At 40.8% G+C, this 23,857-nt stretch overlaps 1 protein-coding gene and 1 pseudogene across 4 annotated transcripts in view; both read left to right on the forward strand.

Annotated features, from left to right (window-relative positions):
* DMTF1 (cyclin D binding myb like transcription factor 1) overlaps window positions 1-23,857 on the forward strand; it is a 56,074-nt gene that overhangs the window by 17,941 nt on the left and 14,276 nt on the right. For all 4 annotated transcript variants that reach the window (XM_074942576.1, XM_074942579.1, XM_074942578.1 and 1 more), the window contains exons 6-12: window positions 1,131-1,207; window positions 2,760-2,917; window positions 5,003-5,035; window positions 6,248-6,357; window positions 9,846-10,074; window positions 11,651-11,802; window positions 17,450-17,665. In XM_074942576.1, the coding sequence (XP_074798677.1) occupies window positions 1,131-1,207; window positions 2,760-2,917; window positions 5,003-5,035; window positions 6,248-6,357; window positions 9,846-10,074; window positions 11,651-11,802; window positions 17,450-17,665 (975 nt within the window). The remainder of the gene's footprint in view (window positions 1-1,130; window positions 1,208-2,759; window positions 2,918-5,002; window positions 5,036-6,247; window positions 6,358-9,845; window positions 10,075-11,650; window positions 11,803-17,449; window positions 17,666-23,857) is intronic.
* LOC141987392 (E3 SUMO-protein ligase ZBED1-like) lies at window positions 19,863-21,825 on the forward strand (annotated as a pseudogene).

The following is a 23,857-nucleotide window of genomic DNA, read 5'->3' on the forward strand; positions in this document are numbered from 1 at the left end:
GCTATAATGACGCTACTTTTGATTTATAATTAGATTTCAGTAAGCAAAAGCTCTTTGTCAATTTTCTCCAAATTGTTTTGCTGGTAATTATCAGGCTGAGAAGGAAACACTTGGTTTTTCTGAGCAGAGATGGGCATGTAGCCAGCATTCAGTACCTGAAGTGGGTCAGGAGCGTATCCTTAATTACGTGTGATCTGTCACTAGTAAAGATGTTATGAGCACAAAAGAGAGAAAATATCTGTAGGCAAGAGTAAAGAGGCAGTTATTTTTAATGCCACTTGGCTATTATATCATGGTATTTAAGGTTTGCATTCTTATCTCTGAATAAAATTGAATTGGTTTTGCTTTTTAAAAAAAGCCAAAAGCTTAGATGGTATTGAAATTACTGCTTAATGTTTGTTTGTATTGATTTGCATTTTTATTCAGGAAATACAACACATGCAACGAGGCCTCAGTTCTGATTGTGACCACTAGGTACTAGTCCCAATACAGATAATAATGACACTGGGCCCAATTCTGCAAACTCTATTAGGCATAGAGCTTATTACCATTGACTGCATGGGGAGCACCAACAGCAGTTAGCACTACACAGGCATGGTTGGAAGTGATAAGGTCCATAACATAAGGCTGCAGTGTTGCCAAGTGTCACAATTTTATTGTGAGTCTCGTGATATTTGTTTTTCTTTAGGCCCTGGCTCATTTAGTCATGTAAATACATGAGAATCTCAGCTTTCATTCTTATTTAAAAAAAAAAAAAAAAAGCTTCCAGTCCTCATGGTTGCAGAAAAAAGCCTAAACACGTGACTTGAATGCACTCTAAAGATTAAAAAACCAGACACCAAATAGAAACAACCCCAATTTTATTTTTAGGTGGCTTAAAATCATCAGAATCTTGTGATCTTTTTTTTTTTTTTTTTTGAACTCTTGGGGTTGGTGATACTGAAGCCATCAAACATGAAAACTAGTTGCTTAGCAAATAGAGTAATTTCTGCTACATAATGGTTCTAATTAGTTTGTAACTACTACATGTTTTTCTTTGTTAATTACTTCAGTAAGGAAATAATGTATTCTGATTTCCCCCACCTTGCTGGCCTCCAGCATTGTGATTAGTTTGTCTTGTCCATTTTAAGGCCATAAATGGAAGCAGGGAATGTGGTCGAAGGAAGAAATCGACATTTTGATGAGTAACATTGAACGTTATTTAAAGGTAGGAATTACAGTACATTAGTCTGCTAGTTTAGCTGGTTATGCTGTTTCTACTATATCCTATTTGAAACTAACTTTCTGTAGAACTTCCAAAGAGCATGCAGATGGGCTTATTTTGATCATTTTATAGTAGAACTGATTATTGCCTGTCTGAAATACACAAAAATGTTTCTAATGCATAAAATCAGTAAATATAATTTTTATTGTAATCATACTTAGGGTTTAAGGCTCTGCCAGATCGTCTCATAACACTTCCAGTTTGCATGCTCAGAATAATTCATTGTAAAATTTTACATCAGTGTGCTCGAGTGGTGTGATCTTCCCTTGAACATGTGTAACTCCCATGGAAATCATGGCCACATCAAGAGAAGAATCTACACCTACAGAAGGAGCTAGATCCAGTCTTCACTAGGGCATGTGCAAACACCTCTGTGTACCTTTTCCAGTACTAACACCTACCTTCACAGGTATTAGAATTTATACTCACAAAATTGTGCACATGTACATGCCTTTTTTATTTAGCTTGGTCAAATTAAAGTCTCAATTCTTTCTTGGGTTAATAATAACCCTCTGGATTAACATTGAAATGGTTTGTGAAATATAATTTACCATACCTTCTCCCCATTTCTGATGTTTGCTTGTCTTTTTTACTTCACTTAAACTAAATTGGTCAGTTTTGTTTTTCTTTTATAATCAAGTTCACTTTCTAGTTCTCATTTGCTATCACAATTAAGCTTTGTTTGGGTTTCCATCAATGTAAAGAAATACCTTACCTTAAAACAGGGGTGCCCAAATACGGCCCATGGGCCGTACATGGCCCACCAGAGTGTTTCAGGCGGCCTGCTTCAACACAGTAATGATGGATCAGCATTTTGTCATCATGTTTACATCATTTTAGTTTACACAGTGTGTAAATAGACAATACTGTATATAGAAACAACCTATCTAAATACATACTAAACAAGCTGAACTTAAAATATAAATCAATACAGGTGACTTTAAATCTAATTAAAATATGTAGAATCTGTACACAAGGTTGTGCTTAGATTTATGTGGCCCTCCTGTGTAATAAGGTTGGGCACCACTGCCTTAAAATTAGCTTTACATTGATTGATTTTTTGTTATGAAAGCATTTCTTCAGATTGTTTGTGAAACTTCTTTCTCCTTACAAAAACCCCAGTGCATGAACTAAACAGTGTCAGTTTAGATTTATTTTGTGTGATATTCTCAGATTTGACATTGATTTTTTTTTTTTACCACAAAATATACATTTACTAGAATTTTCAAACTTGTATGGAAATTAGGCACTTAAATGCATGTTTGGGCCTCTGAATAAATGATCTGTTTTTCAGTGATGTTCTGCACTTATTTGGGCAAATATAGATTCAGTTGTCTAATTTAGGAATCTAAGTTTACAATTTTGACCTATAGTTTTATGAAATATCTCTCATGAATTTCAGAATAATGTACCAACCTTCTCATTTTTAAAAGTTCTGTTTGTCAATGATACACAGTTTTGTCTAAAATCTCTTTTTAAAATGTGATCTATCTAGGCCCGTGGAATAAAAGATGCCACTGAAATTATCTTTGAGATGTCAAAAGATGAACGAAAAGATTTCTACAGGACCATAGCATGGGGTCTGAACCGGCCTCTCTTTGCAGTTTACAGAAGAGTTCTTCGCATGTATGATGACAGAAACCATGTTGGAAAGTATGAAAACCTATAATGATGCATGGCTTGATTGGTATCATTAGGGTCATGTGTTTTGTTTTGGGTTTTTTATTTTATATGCACTTCAAGTAATGAAAATGACATTTTGGGGGGGAAAAAGGTAAATTCCTTTCAACTGAGAGGTAGTTGAGAAGCAAGACTAGAGGCTGTAGCCATGAGATTTATTAGGCCTAGGGGGAAAAAAAGTCAAGCTCCCTCCCTTTTTGGTTCTGTTGATATAAAGTCTTGTCAGAAGTTGTATAAGAGCTTCCATTGATCTCTAGTGTAGCCTTTGTACATGCACAGAGATGAATTACTGGCCATGCAGCCCATTGCTGTTGCTCCATGTTATTGCTTCAGCTATTTTTGTGAATTTATGGAATTAATTTATTGTATATTGAACACACAAGCAACCATGGTTGTTGTATTTGATAACACTGATAGCACATTTGTTAGCAAATACTATTTTACTTTTCTAAACATTGCTTTAACAAAGGTTAACTATTCTCTAAACACTCCTGCATTTTAACAAGTAGATAAACAGAAAACGTAGATGACTTGCCCAGGATGTCACACAAGTGAATGTTGAGTCAGCTTTAGAAATCAGTAGTTCCTGGCTCCTGGTACTGAGCTCAGTCTGTTAGAGAAGGCTGTTTCTCTAAATGGGAGGGAGATGGGGAATTAAAAGCAAACAAAAAAAATCATGGTTGGCTGATTTAATTTTGATGGTATAGCTCAAGAAGTGGACTCTAAAAAAAGCAATCTACAAACTTTTTTTTTTTTTTTAAAGAATGCATAGCATTTTTTTTAATGCTTTTTTGCATTAACCATTTAAGTTATTGAAGAACTTTCACAGTGGTGAAAACTTAGAAACATAGAACATTCAGATGAAAAGCCATTTCTCCTGCATCCTGCAGGTCAGTCCAGGCAGTGGATGCTAATGTCTCCTGCCAGTAGTTCAGTACATTTCCTTGTGTCTTTTTCCATCAGGTGGGATGATTCTTTTTGACCTAAGCTTTGCAATCTTTTTAGATTTCTTTTTCTGGTACTTTGTTTAAATCAGTGGGATTAGTTAGCTAGGTGCTAACAAGGGACTCATCTTGTTTTTCCTTCCTTTCTGTAACTTCCCAGAACTTTCTCTGAAACATGATCCCATTGCTTGTCCACTACTGAAGGGAGATGTATGTTCAAGATAAAAACAACATCCCATTAGAGGCAGGGATTTGTTGGCCAGTTATCTTTTCTGTGCCCTTTGCAGACACCTCGGATTTATATAAGACCTTCTCTTTCCTTCTTAATTCTTAGTCCCTTCCTTTCCATAATTTTGTATAAGAGCTTCCAAAGGACTGATCCTGCATCAGGATATGCTAGCACACTGTTCCATTGACTCCAGGGGAATTTCACATCGGTGCATGGAGCTGCATTGGTGCAACCTACTGTAGGATTGGCGCCTAATGCATCTGTGATCGTATTCACTCTAAAAGGATTACCAGGATGTGGAGAGCATTGTGAAGTGGGCACAGAACTAAAAGCCAGGCCATGAACTGCTGAGTACTAATCTTGTCTCTGACGTGATTTAGAGGGCAATTCATTTAATCCCCCTGCCTTGGATTCCCTAACTGTAAAGTAATGGAGATACTTATCCCCCTGGGGTGATGGATAGGATTTTAGTTAACGTTTATAAAGGTCTTTGAAGAGGAAAAGTGCGATTTGAGTGCTAAGTGTTAGTGGTGTTTATTGCCACAAATGTATCATTACGACAGTCACCGAATTAAGTAGAAGATGTGCTGTGAAGAACTAGCCCTTCTTTAAGGCATAAGTGGGCCTAATTCTGATTTCTTATACCTGAGAAGTAAGTCCATTGAAATTGAAGGAGTTACACCACCGTGAAACTAAATGTGAAGAGATCCAAATGTGTTTAGAAATGAACAAAGATAAATAATTTACCTTTAATGTGCTTTTAAATATTCAGATTATTTCCCTCAGTTAGAAATTTTCTTTTTGTTAACCATGCACAATGTACTACTAACAACACAAAAGTGAGTGTTTCTGTTCTAAGTAATGTTCTTCTTATTTATTGCATAGGTATACTCCTGAAGAAATTGAAAAGCTCAAGGAGTAAGTTTTGCATTCACAAGATCTTATCTAATTTATTTATAACAACAGTTTTTAAAAAAAGAATTTTATAAAGGTTTTACTATGAATATTTCAGTTCAGTGATCATAGGTAAATTGACTGCAATAACTCTTTTCTACAAAGTAGTAGTGCACCAAAGTAGTTTGAAGAGCAATGAAAGCCACTTTCTGGCCAATTCCTACTCGGATATATTTACAGATGTAAATACAGCACTTAGGCAAACTAAGATTGATGTATTCTATTGAAACCAATGATACTTCAGATTGTCATAAGTATAACTGAGAGTAGTTTGGTCTTCTTTCTTTAGAGAGCTTGAGCAGTGGTTAGCTGTAAGGATGGTTGAATGGTCAAGCATAAGATTCCCCTTATGAAAACAGATGTTGGGAGACTTCACCAAGACATCAGTGAGGGTCCTTGAATCTGGAATACACACCCTTGGTGTGACAGAACCAAGGATATTCTTCAGGCTTATCTGTTTTCCCAGGCTTTTCCTTAAGGATTGATTGGGTTGATTAGGATACCGCTTGCATTGATGGGAAGAATGGAGGATTTAAGGTGGGAGTTACTTTGTTTGGATATAGATCCAGTTGAAGTGTCTATGCGTTTTGTAAGGCACCTAGAGTTCCAGATGGGTTCATAATAAATTGAAATGAATAAGTAACCATGGTTAATATTTTAAGCCACTCTGAGAAGTGGTGAAGGAAGGGGAATGCATAAGCTTTAGAAATAGGAAAGTAGTGAGGCAAGATGCAGTGTAAACTGGCTTCCTGGGGAGGTGAGTTATAGAATTCCCAGTTTTTCAGCACCTATTATACCAGGCTTCATGAATATTCTCTGTACTAAATGCAAAGTCTCCCCATGGGAATAGATAAGAATTTGGAATGGGAGTCGGACCTTTCATCTGAAAATCTCAAAACATGTTTCAAACAATAATTAGTTAAGCCTCACAACATTCCTGTGAGGCAGGTAAATTTTACAGATGGATAAACTGAGGCATGGCCAGGCTAAATGGCTTCCAGCATAATGTGACAAATAAGCAGCAAGAATTAGGAATAAAACTTTGCCATTCTGACCAGTCCCATCTACTGTGGGACAGTGCTCACACTCCAGTAATATAACATTTATTATTGCCTACCACACAATATAGGTGTGTCAGTCATTTGAACAAAATGCTAACAGACTGTATTCACTTAGGTTAAGAATAAAGCATGGTAATGATTGGGCAACAATAGGCGCTGCACTGGGAAGAAGTGCTTCATCTGTAAAAGATCGATGTAGGCTGATGAAGGACACCTGCAACACAGGTATGGTATTATAACACACAGGTATGGTAGTATAGTGGTGTCAGTAAAGGATATTCTAGTTAAGGCTGTGTCAACTTCTCCATTGTTATCTCTTTCTGTTGTTTTTAGAGATTTCCTATGCTCTAGGAAATTCACTTCAGGCTGAGGCTTAGCATAAAATTTGGTAATTTTTTTATTTTAAGTCTTTTTATTTCTAATTTCAGGTCACAAAGGGCAAAAAAAATTACAATGTATATGTAACTTTTTTTGTAGGCTTTTAATAACAATCTTGAGTTCTGATGTTCCTATGGTACTTTTCATCAAGATGAATTACAAAGTATTTGATACATTTTAATCATAGGATTTTTTACAAACTTTCTCTCTCTATATATGTGTGTCATTTCACTCAGTGCTAAATTGTAGTTATTGCTGAATTAAAATGAAGAAACTATTAAACAGCACATATCAACACTGCACAATATTGTAGGACAGGAAATGAAATATACTTTATTTAAAATGAAGGGGAAAATTAGGTAGCCAGTATATAATTACCCACTTGAAATTTGGCCAGGACTCTGGATTTAATACCCATGTAATTTTCCCATGGGATTGTTAATGACACTCAAGGGCCCTGGAACTGTGGTTTTATGTCTCATCTGAAAGTCAGCATTTTTAGCAGAAGTACTTTGCATCATGCTGGAGCATCGTTTCAGTACTGACCCAGAGTGAATGTGGCACACAGACTGAATCACCAGCATTACTTCCTGTCGCACTGAGGCTTTTCCTTACATGTTTCGCATCCAAACACTGACAGCTGGACTGCTCAGTTTGTGAGATTTTATGATCTTGTACCATGAGGCGTTTTGACGGCAAGAGGTTAATCCATAATGTTGACTCAAAATCATAAGGATATTTTACTGCAGATGCAATGTACATGCTTGGATGCTATCATGATGTGTGCTGTAGAAAGCCCTAAAATAGGTTGATAACTTAACCACCACTTAATGTTAGGAATCAGTGACCCAAAACTGAATACACTGTTCCATAACAATCCCTAAATATAGATTGAAGTGCTCTTCAATGTGTTGTGATTTTTCTCCCCAGGGATCTGTCCCCTTATTTTCAGTGATGTCTCAGTTTTTTACTCAGTTTTACAGACAGGTTGACTTGCCTGAGATCACAAAGTGAGTCAGTGGCTATACTGAGATGAGAGCCTAATAATCATCTCATGGCTGGGTTTCTTTGCTTCACCACTGTCACTGTTCCAAGGAAATTATATTTTTGCCAGAGAGACTTGTGGAATTAAAGTTGTAAAAACATTTGTGAATCAGAATTCAAACCTTTACAACTTGGCTAATCTCCAGGTGTGTAACTCCTAACTAAGATAGCTAACTGGTGACCTAAGTTCTAGGTTTGAAGTCCCCTGCGGGAGGGGAGCTCAGTGGGGCTCCTGGATGTACCAAAAGAGGGTTTTTGGCCACTAGGATGTGAGGCTGGGAAAGACTCTTGGAAGGGAGTCTCTCCTGACCTGTCTGCTGGTATCTGCTTATCTGCTCAGTCTCGCATTCTTGACGTGACTTATTGTCACAGTCTCTGCCAATTCCTGATTCTTGTTTCAGGCCAGAAACAGCTTTGGCCAGACCAGTCGCACTGGAAGATAAGGCTGTGTGTGCAGAAAAATTAGCATTGAGCTAGAAGTGGCTTGATGCAGGGGTGTAAAGATTCATAGTGGGAGATGGTGAGGCTTCCCGTCTGTTAGTTGGGATATGGTGTGTGTCTCCTTCTGGTATTTCTGAGGAAGCAGTATCTTATTTGATTGAGGAGAGCATTAACATACTATGCTGATGGGCATACAAATAAATAGGTAGTGGAGGGAGGAACTTGAATGAGGAGGATGATAATTAGAACAGAGTATGCTTGGTTTTCGCAGTATAACTCCTGAATATTCCCATTTTTACTGCTGACAGGGGCAAAGATGTTGCCTTTAAACAATTAAACAGTTCCCTGCTGCAGTGGACCAATAAGCATTTGAATGAGTTAATGATGTACTGTTGGAACATCTGACCGTCAAAGCGATGTATCTAGTACATGGGGCAACTCCTATATTAGTCTAGGACACTAGGACTGTTTGATGTTATTGTGATGTTCCATTCTGGTGTCATCCAGACCAGTGATCTGCTAGATCACTCCAATCCTTGACTCTGGGAACCAGCCTTACCCTGCTCTGCTGTGAGAACCCCCACTCTTGAGCTGTTCACGCACAGCCTCTGGCATGTAAGCTTCTCCTTGGATTGTGCAACCGAATGACACTAGCCAGTATCTCCAGTCCCAGACACAACCCTAGGAACCTCCGTCTTGCAGTGTCCAGTTATGCCCGCTGTACGCTGCAAGCTTATATGAGTTCTTCAACTTAGCAAAGAAATTGATATGTACCAGGCTTGTTATCCCAAGGGGAGCCTCTGACACACTTCAAACCAAATGCACTGCTTCAGGTAGAATAAACAAAGAAATTTATTAACTATAAAGATAGATTTTAAGTGATTATACGTCAGATTTGGTCAAATGAAATAAAAGCAAAACACATTCTAAGCTGATCTTAACACTTTCAATGCCCTTACAAACTTAGATCATATAATATCGGGGTTGGAAGGGACCTCAGGAGGTCATCTAGTCCAGTCCCCTGCTCAAAGCAGAGCCAATCCCCAATTTTTGCTCCAGATCCCTGAATGGCCCCCTCAAGGATTGAACTCACAACCCTGGGTTTAGCAGTTGTGAGGTGGGGAATGCTCAAACCAGTGAGCTATCCCCACCACAGGCTGGCTGGTTGCTCGCTCTTTAGCCAGGCTCTGTCCTTTGATCAGCCCTTCAGTCTCTTGGTGTGGTGTCTGTAGATGTAGGTGGAAGAGAGAAGAAGAGCATGGCAAATGTCTCTACCTTTTCTCATGTCTTTTCTTCCCTATTGGCTTTGCCCCACCCCCTTCAGAATCAGCTGAGTATTACCTCACTGCAGTCCCAAACTGACCAAAAGAAGGGGGCTGACTCACTCGAGAATCTAACAGATCCTTTTGTTGTTACCTAGGCCAGCGTCCTATGTTCATGTGAAGCCTTGATGAGGTGTGAACTGCCTTTCTGTTCTTGGAGAGTTTTTGCCTGGGCTTGCTTTAAGCCATGAGGATACATTTTCAGCCTCATAACTATATACATGAAATTATATAACCTATAACATTACTGTAACAGCAATGCTCAGTGGATCATGAGCCTTCGGAAGACACCCAACATGACAAACTTTGCATTGAATACCACACAATCATTTTACAAGGATGAACATGGGGGTGCTGGGTGTTCCCCTGAGGTACAGTGCGTTACAGTTATGCAAGTGGTTAAACTCCAGAAAACTGTGAAGTGCCGCTTCCAATCACAAAATGCCGTATGGTTCCATATCTGCTGTGCAGATTAAGATGGCTTGTATTGTTAGTTAACTTGCATGTTTTTGTCCTTTATTTTGTTAGGAAAATGGACAGAAGAAGAAGAAAAGAGGCTAGCAGAAGTGGTACATGAGCTAACCAGCACGGAGCCAGGTGACATTGTCACACAAGGGGTATCGTGGGCTGCTGTGGCAGAACGGGTCGGAACACGCTCTGAAAAGCAATGCCGCTCCAAATGGCTTAACTATCTGAACTGGAAACAGAGTGGTGGAACTGAATGGACTAAGGAGGATGAAATTAATCTAATCTTGAGGTTTGTGTTCTCAGTTTAAAAAGTTTCATAGTAAAAAAGTGACACTAGTAGAATTCCATTGGGGTCCCTTTTGCTGATTTCCCAGGCACTAAGAGATCTCAAGAACACGCCAAAAATGGCTGCTGTGTTCACACTTCCCAGAGATTTCATATTGAACATTATTTTTGTTTTTGTTTTTTTAGTGAATTTTAGTGCTCGTGAAAGGTGTCAGATTGAAAGCCCTGGAGACTGAAGTCTTCTATTATTCCACAGAACAGGTACAGCACAGGCAGCGACCGTGCAAGCTTCCCACACGCTGCCCCACCAATGCGCTTCAGCCCTGAACTGGAGGGGAGTTCAGTCTCCTTGCCCATTCAGTCCTTGGCCTCTCTGCTGAGGTTGCCAACGAGGGTCAAGTGTGGTGGTGGTTTCTGTGATGTGGACATGTGTCCACAAGGAAATAAACTGAGACCACAATTTCATTTCATGTAGGCCACCAGATGGCACCACCTTTGGTCCCTACCTGAGTTAGAGTTGAACTGATAACCAAGTGGTGAAAGGCTCAATAGTCCCCTAGACACCTTCTGAGCCATTCAGTTCCTCTTCTGTTTTGAATACTTTTAACTCAGATTTTTCAGCCAGTCAATTTTTTGTTATGATTTGATCATTTTCTTGGGTGGCAATAAAAGGGGGAGACAGGCAGGGAATCCAAGCATGATTTACAGAGCACTAGTCACTGCTTTATGACATACATTCAAAATGATTAACCTGACTGATTGTAAATTACAATACATCCCGGTTATGTTTCTTAGTATTGGTGTGCAAATAGTATTGATGCATTTAGTCTCTCACAGTCTGTCCAGTCATTCATAATTCATCCCTTTAGGATTGTTCCTTTAGCTAGCAAGTGTAGTCAGTACAACTACTTGGTCTATGAAGAGGGCTTGTGCAGCTTACAGGCAAAAGCCCTTCCCCAGCATACTGTACAAATTGAAGAGAATTCAGAGATGATGATTATTCCTACAGATTGTAGTAGAGCCCAGTGTGCTAGATATTTGCTTACATATATGAAGACAATCCCTCATCTGAAGAACCTGGAGGGATTGATTTTGAGGAAAGATTTAAATAGTTAACTATGTATAGCTTACCTAAGAGAAATCTAAGGGGAGACATAAGTCCATACTAAGGAGAGATGGATGTTATTTAGGGTAAAAGAAGAGTGTAACTAGGAGTGATGGGGTGAAATTAAGAGAGTGAAAGCTTAGGTTGAATATCAGGACGTATTTCCTGCCAATGAGATGTATTAGGGGAATAGTTTCCCAAGGGAAGCGTTGCAAGCATCATTGCTTGGGAGGTTTAAAATTAGTCTGGACAGAGCACTACAATAGGTATAGAAGGAAGAACAACCTTGCATTGGTAGGGAGATGGACTGGATGACCTAATAGGTCTAATCCATCTCTGACATCTGTGATTCGCTTGACATCTGGCAGCATGGAGCCTTGGAAGCCTAAATCGGTTCTTGAGCAAAGATGTCTAACATCCCTTAAAGGCCTGATGGCAGCTTCTGACAGATTCCTGTTTTCTATAACCCTGCCAGGATAGCAGAGCTTGAGGTGTCCGATGAAAATGAAATCAATTGGGATCTACTGGCTGAAGGATGGAGCAGTGTCCGCTCACCACAGTGGCTTCGGAGTAAATGGTGGACAATTAAAAGACAGATTGCAAACCACAAAGATGTTTCATTCCCTGGTAATGTATTAGTTACACATTTTGTTCTCTTCTTTAAAGACTTCAGAAAGTCTGCTTCACAGGTTCCTCAGGAATAGGTATTGTTAAACCTAAATGGAGTTATGACCTTAAAATATTGTGAACTTAGTAATTATGAAAGATGCCATATTGACAGCCCTGGGCTTGACTCCTGGTTGTCAACGGAGCAGGGACAGAGAATGACAGTGTAAGCTTCCTCACCGCTGTCTGTCTGTCCTTTATCCTTGTGCTGGGCGGGAGGGGCGATTGCTTGAGTGAGAGGCTAGTTTAGTCTCCATGCTCATTTGTTCAGTCCTTGCTGTCCCTGTAAAAGCTTCCAGCAGGATGCCAGTTGTGGAAGGAGTTGTGCTGGTAAATGGACACCTGCCTATGACAATTATTAGTATTTATTATTTGTGTTACAGGAATGCTTAGAGGCCACAACCAAGAGTGGGGCCCCACTGTGCTTGGTGCTGTACAAACATATAGTAAGAGACCGTCCTTGCCTTAGACAGTTTACAATCTAAATAGACAAAATGAATCAACAGGCTGCAGTCCCCCTTCCCGTTCCCCACTCACCAGACAGAAGGCTATTTGCTCTCCAGGGTGGGGAATATCCACTGGTATCACTGAAGACTGAATTGAGTGTCAGAAAAGCAAAGGCCTGGGTCTGCAACCCTGTACATGTGAGCTGCTCCCACAGCTAGCTACACTAGGGATCACAGCTGGAACAAGAAGAGAAGATGGGTGGCTTTCTAGGAGCCATGTGCCACTTTACCTATAGATGCAGTAGAAAGTTTACAGTGGGGGAATGGAGAGTGAATCTGGTGTCTTGGAGCTTTCACCAATTGCACTGATCCTTTCTGTCCTGCAACCTCTTGAACTAGTCTGCTCCCATCTTCTGTAAGGGTGGGAGAACGTTTTATTTCTCTTTGCAATGTTATATGCAAATTGACACTAAGAATTGTTTGATTGAACTTTGAAAAATGCAGTATTTTTTTAAACAAATACTCCAAATTTGGGGTTTCTGTAGCTTGTTTATTATATGCTTATTTTTCAAACATACTAAAATGTGATAGATTCCTGAGAAATTGAGTTTGCACAGAGAGTTTAATATTTATCAGTTTTTTTCTGGATATAAACTAAAAGCTGACTAATGTGTTGACCTCTCTCTAAATAGAGATACATATTGTTGCTTCACAAATTCATAGAATCATAGAAATGTAGGGTTGGGAGGGACCTCAAAGTCATCTAGTCCAGCCTTCAACTCCTAGGCAGGACCAAGTATTCCTAGACCTAGATCGTCCCTGACAGGTGTTTGTCCAACCTGTTCTTAAAAATCTCCAATGACGGGGATTCCACAACCTCCTTTGGAAGCCTGTTCCAGGGCTTAACTGTCCTTATAGTTAGAAATTTTTCCCTAATACCTAACCTAAATCTCTCTTGCTGTAGATTAAGCTGATTATTTCTTATCCTACCTTTAGTGGATGTGGAGAACCGTTGATCACAGACCTCTGTATAACAGCCCTTAACATATTTGAAGATTATCAGGTCCCCCTTCATCATTTTTTTTTTTTAAGACTAAACATACACAGCTTTTTTTAACCTTTCTTCATAGGTCAGGTTTTCTAAACCTTTTATCATTTTTGATGCTTTCTTCTGGACTCCAGTTTGTCCATGTCTTTTCTTAAAGTGTGGCACTGAGAAATGCACACAGTACTCCAGCTGAGGCCTTAGCAGTGCTGAGTCTAGTGGGACAGTTACCTCCCATATCTTATATATGACATTCCTGTTTATAAACCCCACAGTAGCCTTTTTGGTAATTGCATCATATCGTTGACTCATATTCAATATGAAATCCATTATAACCCCCAGATCCTTTTCAGCAGTACTACCACCTAGTCATTCCCCATTTTGTAGTTGTGTGTTTGATTTTTTTTTTCTTCCTAAGTGTAGTACTTTGCTCTTGTCTTTACTGAATTTCATCTTGTTGATTTCAGACCAGTTCTCCAGATGAATTGAATTAGATTGAATTCTTTCTGTCCTCCAAGGTGCTTATAACCCCTCCCAGCTTGGTGGTATCCACAAATTCTATAAGCATACTCTCTGCTCTGTTATCCAAGTCATTAATGAAGATATTGAATAGTACTGGACCCAGGACTGACCCCTGCACAACTCCACTAGATACACCCTCCAAGTCTGACAGCGAATCATTGCTAACTACTCTTTGAGTATGGTCTGTCAACCAGTTGTGCATCCACCTTACAGTAATTTCATCTAGAGCACATTTCCTTAGTTTGCTTATGAGAATGTCATGTGGGACTATGTCAAAATCAAGATAGATCATGTCCACAGCTTCTCCCCTATGCACTAGACCAGTAACCCTGCCAAAGAAGGAAATTAGGTTGGTTTGGCATGATTTTTTTCTTGACAAATCCATGTTGCCTATTTCTTGCTACCCTCTAGCATGTGCCAACACCCTTAAGTTCAAAATTATTTCTGCATTTAAACAATTATGTTCATCCAAAAATATACCCTCCTCATCATGCTAAAGAAAACAGCTTTTGTGGGGGGACAGGAAAACAGAAAGGAGAGAATGAAAGAGGTAGAGGAAAACATGAGTACCGGACTTTGTACTTTAAAAGGTAAACTCTGCCTGATCCTGGGACCACTCCAATGCCTGTGTTAGCCTCTGCTCTGTATCTGCACTAATGTTCTGCTTAACAATAACAACAGCGGTGAGAGCACTGAGCCTTCCTCATCCCAACCACTTCAATGGGGTATTGACTCACTCTCCTGTACTCAGATCCATGCTTAGATCTGGATGTACTTTAGAAAATGAGATGGGTGAATACCATCTGATCCTGGTGACTTATTACTGTTTAGTTCGTCAATTTGTTCCAAAATCACCTCTAATGAAACCTCAATCTGGGATAGTTCCTCAGATTTGTCACCTAAAAAGAATGGCGCAAGTTTGGGAATCTCACTCACATCCTCAACCGTGAAGACCCATGCAAATAATTCATTTAGTTTCTCCGCAATGGCCTTATCGTCCTTGAGTGCTCCTTTATCATCTTGATCGTCCAGTGGCCCCACTGGTTGTTTAGCAGGCTTCCTGCTTCTGATGTACTTAAACAAAAAATTTGCTATTACTTTTTGAGTCTTTGGCTAGCTGTTCTTCAAATTCTTTTTTTTTTTTTTACCTTCCTAATTATATTTTTAAAATTTTAATACACAAATTTTAGCATACAAATATTTTATATTTTCGTCCTTTATAACAACACAGCACTGTAACCTGTTTGTGGTGAAAACAAATATAAATTTATTAACAAAGAATACAGATTCACAGATTCAAGTGAGTACTGAGAAAGAATAATGGAAGCAAAAATGGTTACAAATAAAACAAAAGTAAAACACACTTTCTGGAGACTAAAATTTAGGCTACAGTCCTTGTCTAAAACAGTCTGTCACTTGTGCTTTTCTGAAGCACTGCTGATTTTCTGTCATAACCAGGATCCAGATTTTCAAGAATACCCCTACACCATCAAAGGGGTTTCCTCAGTAAATAGATGATAAAGGGGTGCTTTTTCTTTCCTTGTATAAGCCAGTAAACCTTTGAAGTGTGTCCTTTTGAAGTGTACTCCCTGTTGCTTGTTCTCCTGTGTGCTGTCATGTTGAATTTACATCCCCCCAACCTCTTTTTCCTGTTGTCTTAATAGCAAATGGAGCTTCTTTTGTGTTGGTTCCACAATACTTAATTTACGTTAGAGACAGGAAGTTAGCTACCTTCCTTCCAGTCTGGAAGAAACCAGATTCTCCCTTTGTTTGGTTAAAGCATAATATCAGTAACTACCCATAATTCCTCTATAGTTTGAACACATACATTTCACAATGATAATAATGACCAGTGTGTCATCAGCTTTCATTTGATACCTCTGACAACATTTTTATAGATAAATTCTATGACAGCAGTGTTAGAGGAAGCAAGTTTGTTGGGCCTGATAGGAGTTGCTGACACAGAGTAGTGAATCACCAATGGGCCTCTTTGTCACAGTAGCCCACTTCCCAAGGCAGAGCTGGAATGGAGGCTGGTCTTTTAACGCATGCCAGCATAAAACACCCTCTAGTTCAGAAGGATTGTTGTTAGAAGGATAGAAAGAGAGCAAAGAGAGAGAGAATTTAGATTGGAGTTCGGATTTAAACAAATACTTAGATAGAGAGGAACAGACAGAGAAACAGAGAGAGAGTGAAAGAAGAACAGGGAGAAAGTCAGATGGAAAGGAAAGCAAAAGGCAAAGAAAGAGATGAATGGTTTCAGAGTAGCAGCCGTGTTAGTCTGTATTCGCAAAAAGAAAAGGAGTACTAGTGGCACCTTAGAGACTAACCAATTTATTTGAGAGTAAGCTTTCATGAGCTACAGCTCACTTCATCGGATGCATCCGATGAAGTGAGCTGTAGCTCATGAAAGCTTACTCTCAAATAAATTGGTTAGTCTCTAAGCTTTCATGAGCTACAGCTCACTTCATCGGATGCATCCGATGAAGTGAGCTGTAGCTCATGAAAGCTTACTCTCAAATAAATTGGTTAGTCTCTAAGGTGCCACTAGTACTCCTTTTCTTAAAGAGATGAATGAGACACAAGGAGAACAAAAGGTGGAGAACACAGACAGATAGGAATTACCAGACACTAACAAACCCATGGTTAATCTAGACCACTTTCCTGTCTGTTCTGCTGATTGATCTATCTGATGCTGGCCTCTGTCTATCCTTTGGGTTCTTTCTCCCATAAGAAGTACCAGCAATTGCACTCAAATTGTTTGTGCAAACAGTTCTGATAAGGTTCTCATCTTCAGATGACAAGTCTGCAAAGCAGATATACATCGCGTTCTTCCAGGGTCCATGCTGGCTGTGATGTCTCCTTGAAAAAGCGTCATCTTGTCCGGGACTCAACTGAAAAAAGCAAAGCTGGGCTTCATATGGAAGGCTGCATAGTCTCTCACAAGATTCATGGTGTCCTGGCCTTGCAGCATTTCCAGCCTTTATTATATGCTGGAACTCCCTGCTTAGTGTCTCCCTCCCAGTTCCTCTCTGGCCTTTAATCATTTGAGAGAATTGCCACATGGTCTTTGTTGCAAGTCAGTGAACAATAGCTCTGGCTTTAGCTAGGCAGATCAAAGAAGCATGAGCCTGAACTGTTCTTGAAATATGTTTATTCTGTAAATGCTCAGGAAGATCCCCATTTCGTATGGACACATGCCTCACCCACAGCCACTGAAAACATCATGGGATGGGGCTAGTAACTAGTTTTCAAAGGCAGCAGTAAGAGAAGCCATCTGGTTAAGAGTTTGTGGTCCTGTTCTCTGCTCTGGACGCTTAACGTATACCTCAACAGGGGAGCACTTACTCTTTTCCGTATTCCAGCGAGTGCTCCCTTTGGGGCGGAAAATCAGTGATGCTCTACTTGGATGGCTTTGATTACTTTCCCCACCAGCAGCACATGCTCTCTCAAACCTCAGGGGCTCTTGAAGTTACGAAGAGTCCAACGGGTGAGACCCTCAGTTTAGATCTTTCTCAGAGATCTGATGCACAGTGTTGATTCCAAATGCCCCTCTTCAGCATGTCTGAGAATGAATGTTCTTTTTCTCCCTTAGTGCTAATAAAAGGTCTTAAACAGCTGCATGAGAACCAAAAAAACAACCCAGGGCACCAGCTTTCGGAAAACAAATCTGGAAGTGGGTTATCAAACACTCATTCCAATTCAGGGGTTCAGCATGTACAGATTCGAGTGGCTCACTTGGAGGAGAATGCAGGCAACTCTCCGAGTCCTATGGCAGCTTTGCAGATTCCAGTCCAGATTACTCATGTCTGTAAGTAGTTGAAACTCATACTTGTTATGTCCTACAATAAAACCTAAAGGTTTCTTGTTTTAAGATGATTAGGGTCCTACCAAATTCATGGCCATGAAAAACGCATCACAGACTGTGAAATCTGGTCTTTTGTGTGCTTTTACCCTATATTATGCAGACTTCACGGGGGAGACCAGCGTTTCTCAAATTGGGGGTCCTGACCCAAAAGGGAGTTGCGGGGGGGGGGGGGTCACAAGGTTATTTTAGGGGGGTTGCAGTATTGCCACCCTTACTTCTGCACTGCCTTCAGAGCACCCAGTTCTGAAGGCAGCGCCCCGCCAGCAGCAGCACAGAAGTAACGGTGGTAATACCGTACCCTGCCTCCCTTACTTCTGAGCTGCTGCCTTCAGAGCTCGGTGGCCACAGAGTGGCGGCTGCTGACTGAGGGCCCAGCTCTGCAGGAAGCAGCACAGAAGTAAGAGTGGCAATACCATACCATGCCATCCTTACTTCTGCGCTGCTGCTGGTGGGGGCTCTGCCTTCAGAACTGGGCTCCTGGCCAGCAGCCACTGCCCTCCAGCTGCCCAGCTCTGAAGGCAGCAGCGCTGCCAGCAGCTGTGCAGAAGTCCGGGTAGCAGTACCGCAACCCCCCCACAGTAACTTTGGGATCCCTTCACAACTTTTTGGGTCAGGATCCGCACAGTTATAACACCGTGAAACTTCAGATTTAAATAGCTGAAATCATGAAATTTACTATTTTTAAAATCCTATGACCATGAAATTGACCAAAATGGACCATGAATTTAGTAGGGTGCTAAAGATGATGAAGAAATGGAAGTATCTTACAGCATTTAGGTCTGAGTGCCACTCGGATCTTGTGGTTATAGGACAGGACTGAGAGTTGGGAAACCTGCGTTCAATTTCCAGCTGTACCTCAATTTTGATATGTGACCCTGCACAAATCATTTGTAGATGACGATTATAATTGTGTGTATCTGTATTGCAGTAGCACCCAGAGGTCCCAGTCAGGGCCCCATTGTGTTACATGCTGTACACGCGCACACATCCAAGCTTACAATCTAATAATACCTTTCTCACAGGGTCTATACAGGTTCCTATGATGGAAAATACTATGTGTGTTATTTATTATGACAACAATACACAATAATTATCATGCCCTTAGCCCCTTCTACTCTTGTTCAGAAATCAATGAGTATAATGTTACTGTACATGACCTCCCTCGCACACATCTGAGACGGTGTCTGAAATGCTAGAAAACAACCAGCACTGGATATGTTAAAGGATATGCGTAACCAGTTCAGAGAGGAGGAGTCTGTACATTGCGCACACAGATAGTACAGGATTTTGCTTCTATTTTCAGTCGCATTCACCGTAGGGTAATGAAAGACTCTGACCCTGTCTGTATTAAGGAAATTCACATACTTCAGTATGTTTACTCTTACTGTGGATGTGCCAGGCTAACACAAAGCAGGGTTACACTGACTGCAGGAGTAAGACCCACGTTGTGTACATCTGCATTTTGGATTTGCACTAGTATGACAACTGTGCCATGGTATGCAGCAGAGCCAAATGGTTACTACAGTGCAGATTCAATGCCAATTTGAAGGACAAATGAGGATAGTCAATATTGCATCTATAATTTTTTTAAATGAAAATATATATACAACTTGTATGAATGTGCTTGTATTCCTTTGCCCCTCCATCATTGAAATACCACTTAGATTCTCAGATTGTAAATAATTCAGAATAGGGACTGTCTTCATATTAGGGATGTACAATGTTAACCAATAAGCATCAATCTTAACAGTAATGTATTCAGTTAACATTTAAATGCCTAATGTGCACATTGAAAACGCCGCAGCAGTAACATTTCATAGTATATGTGGAACTAGGTTCTGCATTGTTAGGAGTCGGGACCATTGCTATGAAACTGACTTCATAGGCACAGGAACTAGGAGTGCAGAGGTGCTGCAGCTCCCCTACGTTTTACATGGGGCTCTGCTGCTGGCCCAGGGTCCAGGCTGCTGACCCTGCACCCACCCTCAGCTGTGGCCCCAGCCTCAGCCCCTTTACCCCCTGTCCAAGTCCCCCTCTCCTGGAGACACGGCCACGCTCCTGGCCCCAGCTTGCGGGGGTGGGAGGGTTGGACAGGAGTAAGGGGGTTAGCTTTCAGCACCCCCACTATTAAAAATGTTCCAGTGCCACTGACCGACATCACACTTTGGTAGCATTAAACCTTCAAACAACATCATGTAGGTTATAGTGATTTTTGGTAAGTATGGTTCCATAGTGAAGATGGAGCAATCGAAAAGGAGTAATGCCTGGAATCATTTCACAAAAACAACCGAAGACACCACTAAATGTAAGCTGTGTAATATAGAGCTAGGGTGTGTAAACAGCACCAAAGCAATGCTGAACCATATGAAGCTGAAACATCCCTCTGTTTCATGTGAAAAAGAAGACAAAAATCAAGCAACGCTGACAGCGTTTGTTTCTGATAGTTCAAGAAAATGCAACACACAACATGATGAAAGATAACGGAGTTTTTGTGCACCATGATCACTACAGATATGCTGTCTGTAAGTGTCATTGAGGGCACAGGTTTTCGTGCATTGATGAGTTTTGTAGAACCTGAATACCACGTGCCTGTGAGACAGACTGTAACCTCGCAACTAGAGAAGTGCTATGAAGACTGTGTGAAGTCTGTCTGGGAAAAATTGGAAAATGCCAGTAAAGTAGCTTTCACCATTGACTGCCGGACAGCATTAACTACAGAAAGCTATATGACTGTCACTTGCCATTATATTGAAAATTGGGAGCTTCGATCCGCCTTCTACAAACCGAAAGTATAGCAGAATGACACATAGCGGAAAACCTTGCTGAAAAATTAAACACTACAGTGGAAAGATGGGGTCTGGCATGCCATGTCTTGGCATGCGTACACAATCATAGAATCATAGAATATCAGGGTTGGAAGGGACCTCAGCAGGTCATCTAGTCCAACCCCCTTCTCAAAGCAGGAGCAGTCCCCAACTAAATCATCCAATAATGCAAGCAACATTGTGCTCGCACACCAAGGTATGTTACATGGGAATCTGTCAATTGTTTTGCCCATACTTCGCAACTAGCCATAAATGATGGGTTTTCTTCAAGTAGTGTGGATCATGCTGTTGCAGCTGCAAGTAGACTAGCTGCGAACTTCCACCACAGCACTGTGGCTGCAAAAGCACTTGAAAGAAAACAAACACAGCTTCAGGGTAAGCGACACCATCTGATCCAGTCATGTAAAACTTGCTGGAATTCAGTAGATGACATGTTCGAAAGACTCAGTGAGCAAAGGTGGGCTAATAACAGCTGCGCTTTCAGATAGCTCTGTAAGAAAACAATCTAATGCCCAAATGCTTCAGCTACAAGATGAGCATTGGTAATTAATAGAGAATATTTTACCAGTACTTTCGGCTTTAAAATGCACTACAACTGCCATGTCTGCTGAACAGTCAATGTCAATTTCAAATATTTATTCAAGTTGCAACAATCTTCTCCAAACTCACCTCAGAAGCGAAGCTGCTGTCGAAAAGGGAAAAGTCGCTGATTTCAAGGCGGCTGTTCGTTGTTCTCTAGAGCATCACATGAAACCCACCAATCCTGCCAAACCTGCACTTATTGCCTCCTTGTTAGAGCTACATCATAAACACATGCGGTTTCTTTCGCCTGTTGTCCAAAAAGCAAAGCTTCTGCAACTTGCATCGATGTTAGAAATAGAAGAACCTCCAAGTGCTAGGGCTGAACCAAGAAGTGCTGAACCGGGTGAGCCAGTGCCATAAAAAATGTGTGAAACTCAGAAGAGTGCTATAGTGATGCTTTTAGGTGGTGATTATACCAAAAAGGAGAATGAGGAGAATGCAGTAGAAAATGAACTGTAAAATTAATTCAGGGAACTTTGTCCTTCATTGGAATGCAGTCCACTGGAGGGGTGGAAAGTCAATGCACAGCATTTTCCAAGGCTTGGAAAACTGGCAGAAAATTACCTGTGCATTCCAGGAATGTCTGTGCCTGCAGAACATGTGTTTTCCAACGCTGGCCTTGCTGTTAATCGGCTGCACACAAGACTGACACCAGAGTATATGAACATGCTAATTTTTCTTAACAAAAATCAGTAGTAGAGGTGAAATTCTAATCAGACTTTTTGTGGGTTTGGACGGCTAGGGATATTATGTAAAAAGTTAAACAAAAAAGTGGGTTTTACACACAAGATTGGCTGTTTATGTTTTTACTAAAGGCACTTGACAAAGATCATATATATGTGTGGTAGATTCATTGTGAACCAGTGGTGCTGGAACATTTTTAATAGTGGGGGTGCTGAAAGCCAGTCCCCTTACCCCTGTCCACCCCACCCCCCCCAAAAGCTGGGGCCAGGAGCAAAGCCATGTCTCCGGGAGCAGGGGACCTGGACGGGGTAAGGGGGCTGGGCTCGGGATCAGCAGCAGGGCCCCGGGGACATGGGGCTGGCAGTGGAGCCCTTGGTGCAGGGTGGCAGCCAGAGCCCCACATAAAATATGGGGGTGCTATAGCACCCCCCGCACTCCTATTTCCCATGCCTATGTTTTGAACTCGTTAACAGTTAAACGTTTAACTGATACAATTTTAATAGTTTAAACAGTTACTTTTGTTAAACACTACTTCATCCCTACTTCATATGTGTTTGTATGGTACCTAGCACATAGGGTTTGCAGCTTCTGGGCTCTACTGCAATGTAAGTTTTTAATCATTCTTTCGAATTTCTGGAAATTTACTATCTTTTGTTTTCACTTAAACTCATAAACTGTAAATTAATATTTTCTACCTCTTGTTTCACTTTGCCACCGCTGGGGCAAAGAGTTAAATATTGTTTACTGTGCCCCTTTTTTCCTTATTCTTTACGTTAGCTGTTCATTGGGAAGATCATTCAAAAGAATTACTGGGCATTTTAGTGTTTTGAATGTCCTTTTCAGAGGCAGCTAAGGGTAGGTCTACACTACCCGCCGAATCAGCGGGTGGCAATTGCTATATCGGGGGTCAATTTATCGTGTCTAGTCTAGATGCGATAAATCGATTCCTGAGCACTCTCCCGTCGACTCCGGAACTCCAGCACCGCGAGAGGCGCAAGCAGAGTCGATGGGGGAGCGGTGGCAGTCGACTCACCGGTGTGAAGACGCCGTGGTAAGTCGATCTAGGTACATTGACTTCAGCTATGCTATTCTTGTAGCTGAAGTTGCGTACCTTACATCAACTCCCCCCCCAAGTGTAGACCAGGGCTAAGAGTTCTTAGTAGTTCCATCTGCAGCAGATGAAATAGCATAAGACAAAGAAAAGGGGAAAAGAATCACATTCATAAAAGTTAGATGGAAACATATCCTAAGGGACAACAAGGCTGCGAGCTTTCAGCTAGAGAAACCAGGCAGCAATAGAAACAATTTAAGGATGACCTACAAATGAAAAACCAAAAAGGAGTTGTGTCCTCCTTTGCCGCTTTTGTTGTATTAAAAAAACTGTGTACCTCACTTAAAAAAAAAAAAATTCTATCTGGAAATAGCAGGAATGTCAAGTCTGGTTTTCCTGGTTCTGGTGGAGGACTTGCTGCAGGTCTCAGAGAGGTGGATTTGGAGCCAAGACATTAATTGCAGGGGAGGTGTTGATGTTCGGGTTTAAGATTCCCTTCTCTCAAACGTTCACTCAGGGCTTGTCTACACATACAGGTTATATCGCTTTAACTCTACTTCGTTAAAGTGGCACAAGCTCCCTGTATGAATACAGTGATACTGGTACAAAAGTGTGTATACAGCATAGCTTATTCCCATACAGGAAGGGGAATAGATAAGCTATACAAGTAGAATCACATTTACTTCCTGGGTACTTCTAATGTTGTTTTTCCCACCAGTTCTCCAGTCAGAGTTTTCCAAAGCAGATAAGACCTGCATTTCCAGTATAAAAAACAAACACTGGCAAGGTGCAGGGGCGTTGTTTGTGCATCATAAAGAAGCCAGAAGAAGAGCGCACACCCCTTTGTTTCTTTTTGCAGGTCTCCTTTAAAGTGAGCATATTTCTTTTGGCAGAACTGTCACACGACTCAAACAAAAATGCTGAAAAATGTGTGCTGCTGTGCTTCCCTGCTGATACAGTGCCTCGAAACGGAAGGTTTAGAACGTCACTTTT

The sequence above is a fragment of the Natator depressus genome, chromosome 1 (genome assembly GCF_965152275.1).
Source record: "Natator depressus isolate rNatDep1 chromosome 1, rNatDep2.hap1, whole genome shotgun sequence".
Taxonomy (NCBI): domain Eukaryota; kingdom Metazoa; phylum Chordata; order Testudines; family Cheloniidae; genus Natator; species Natator depressus.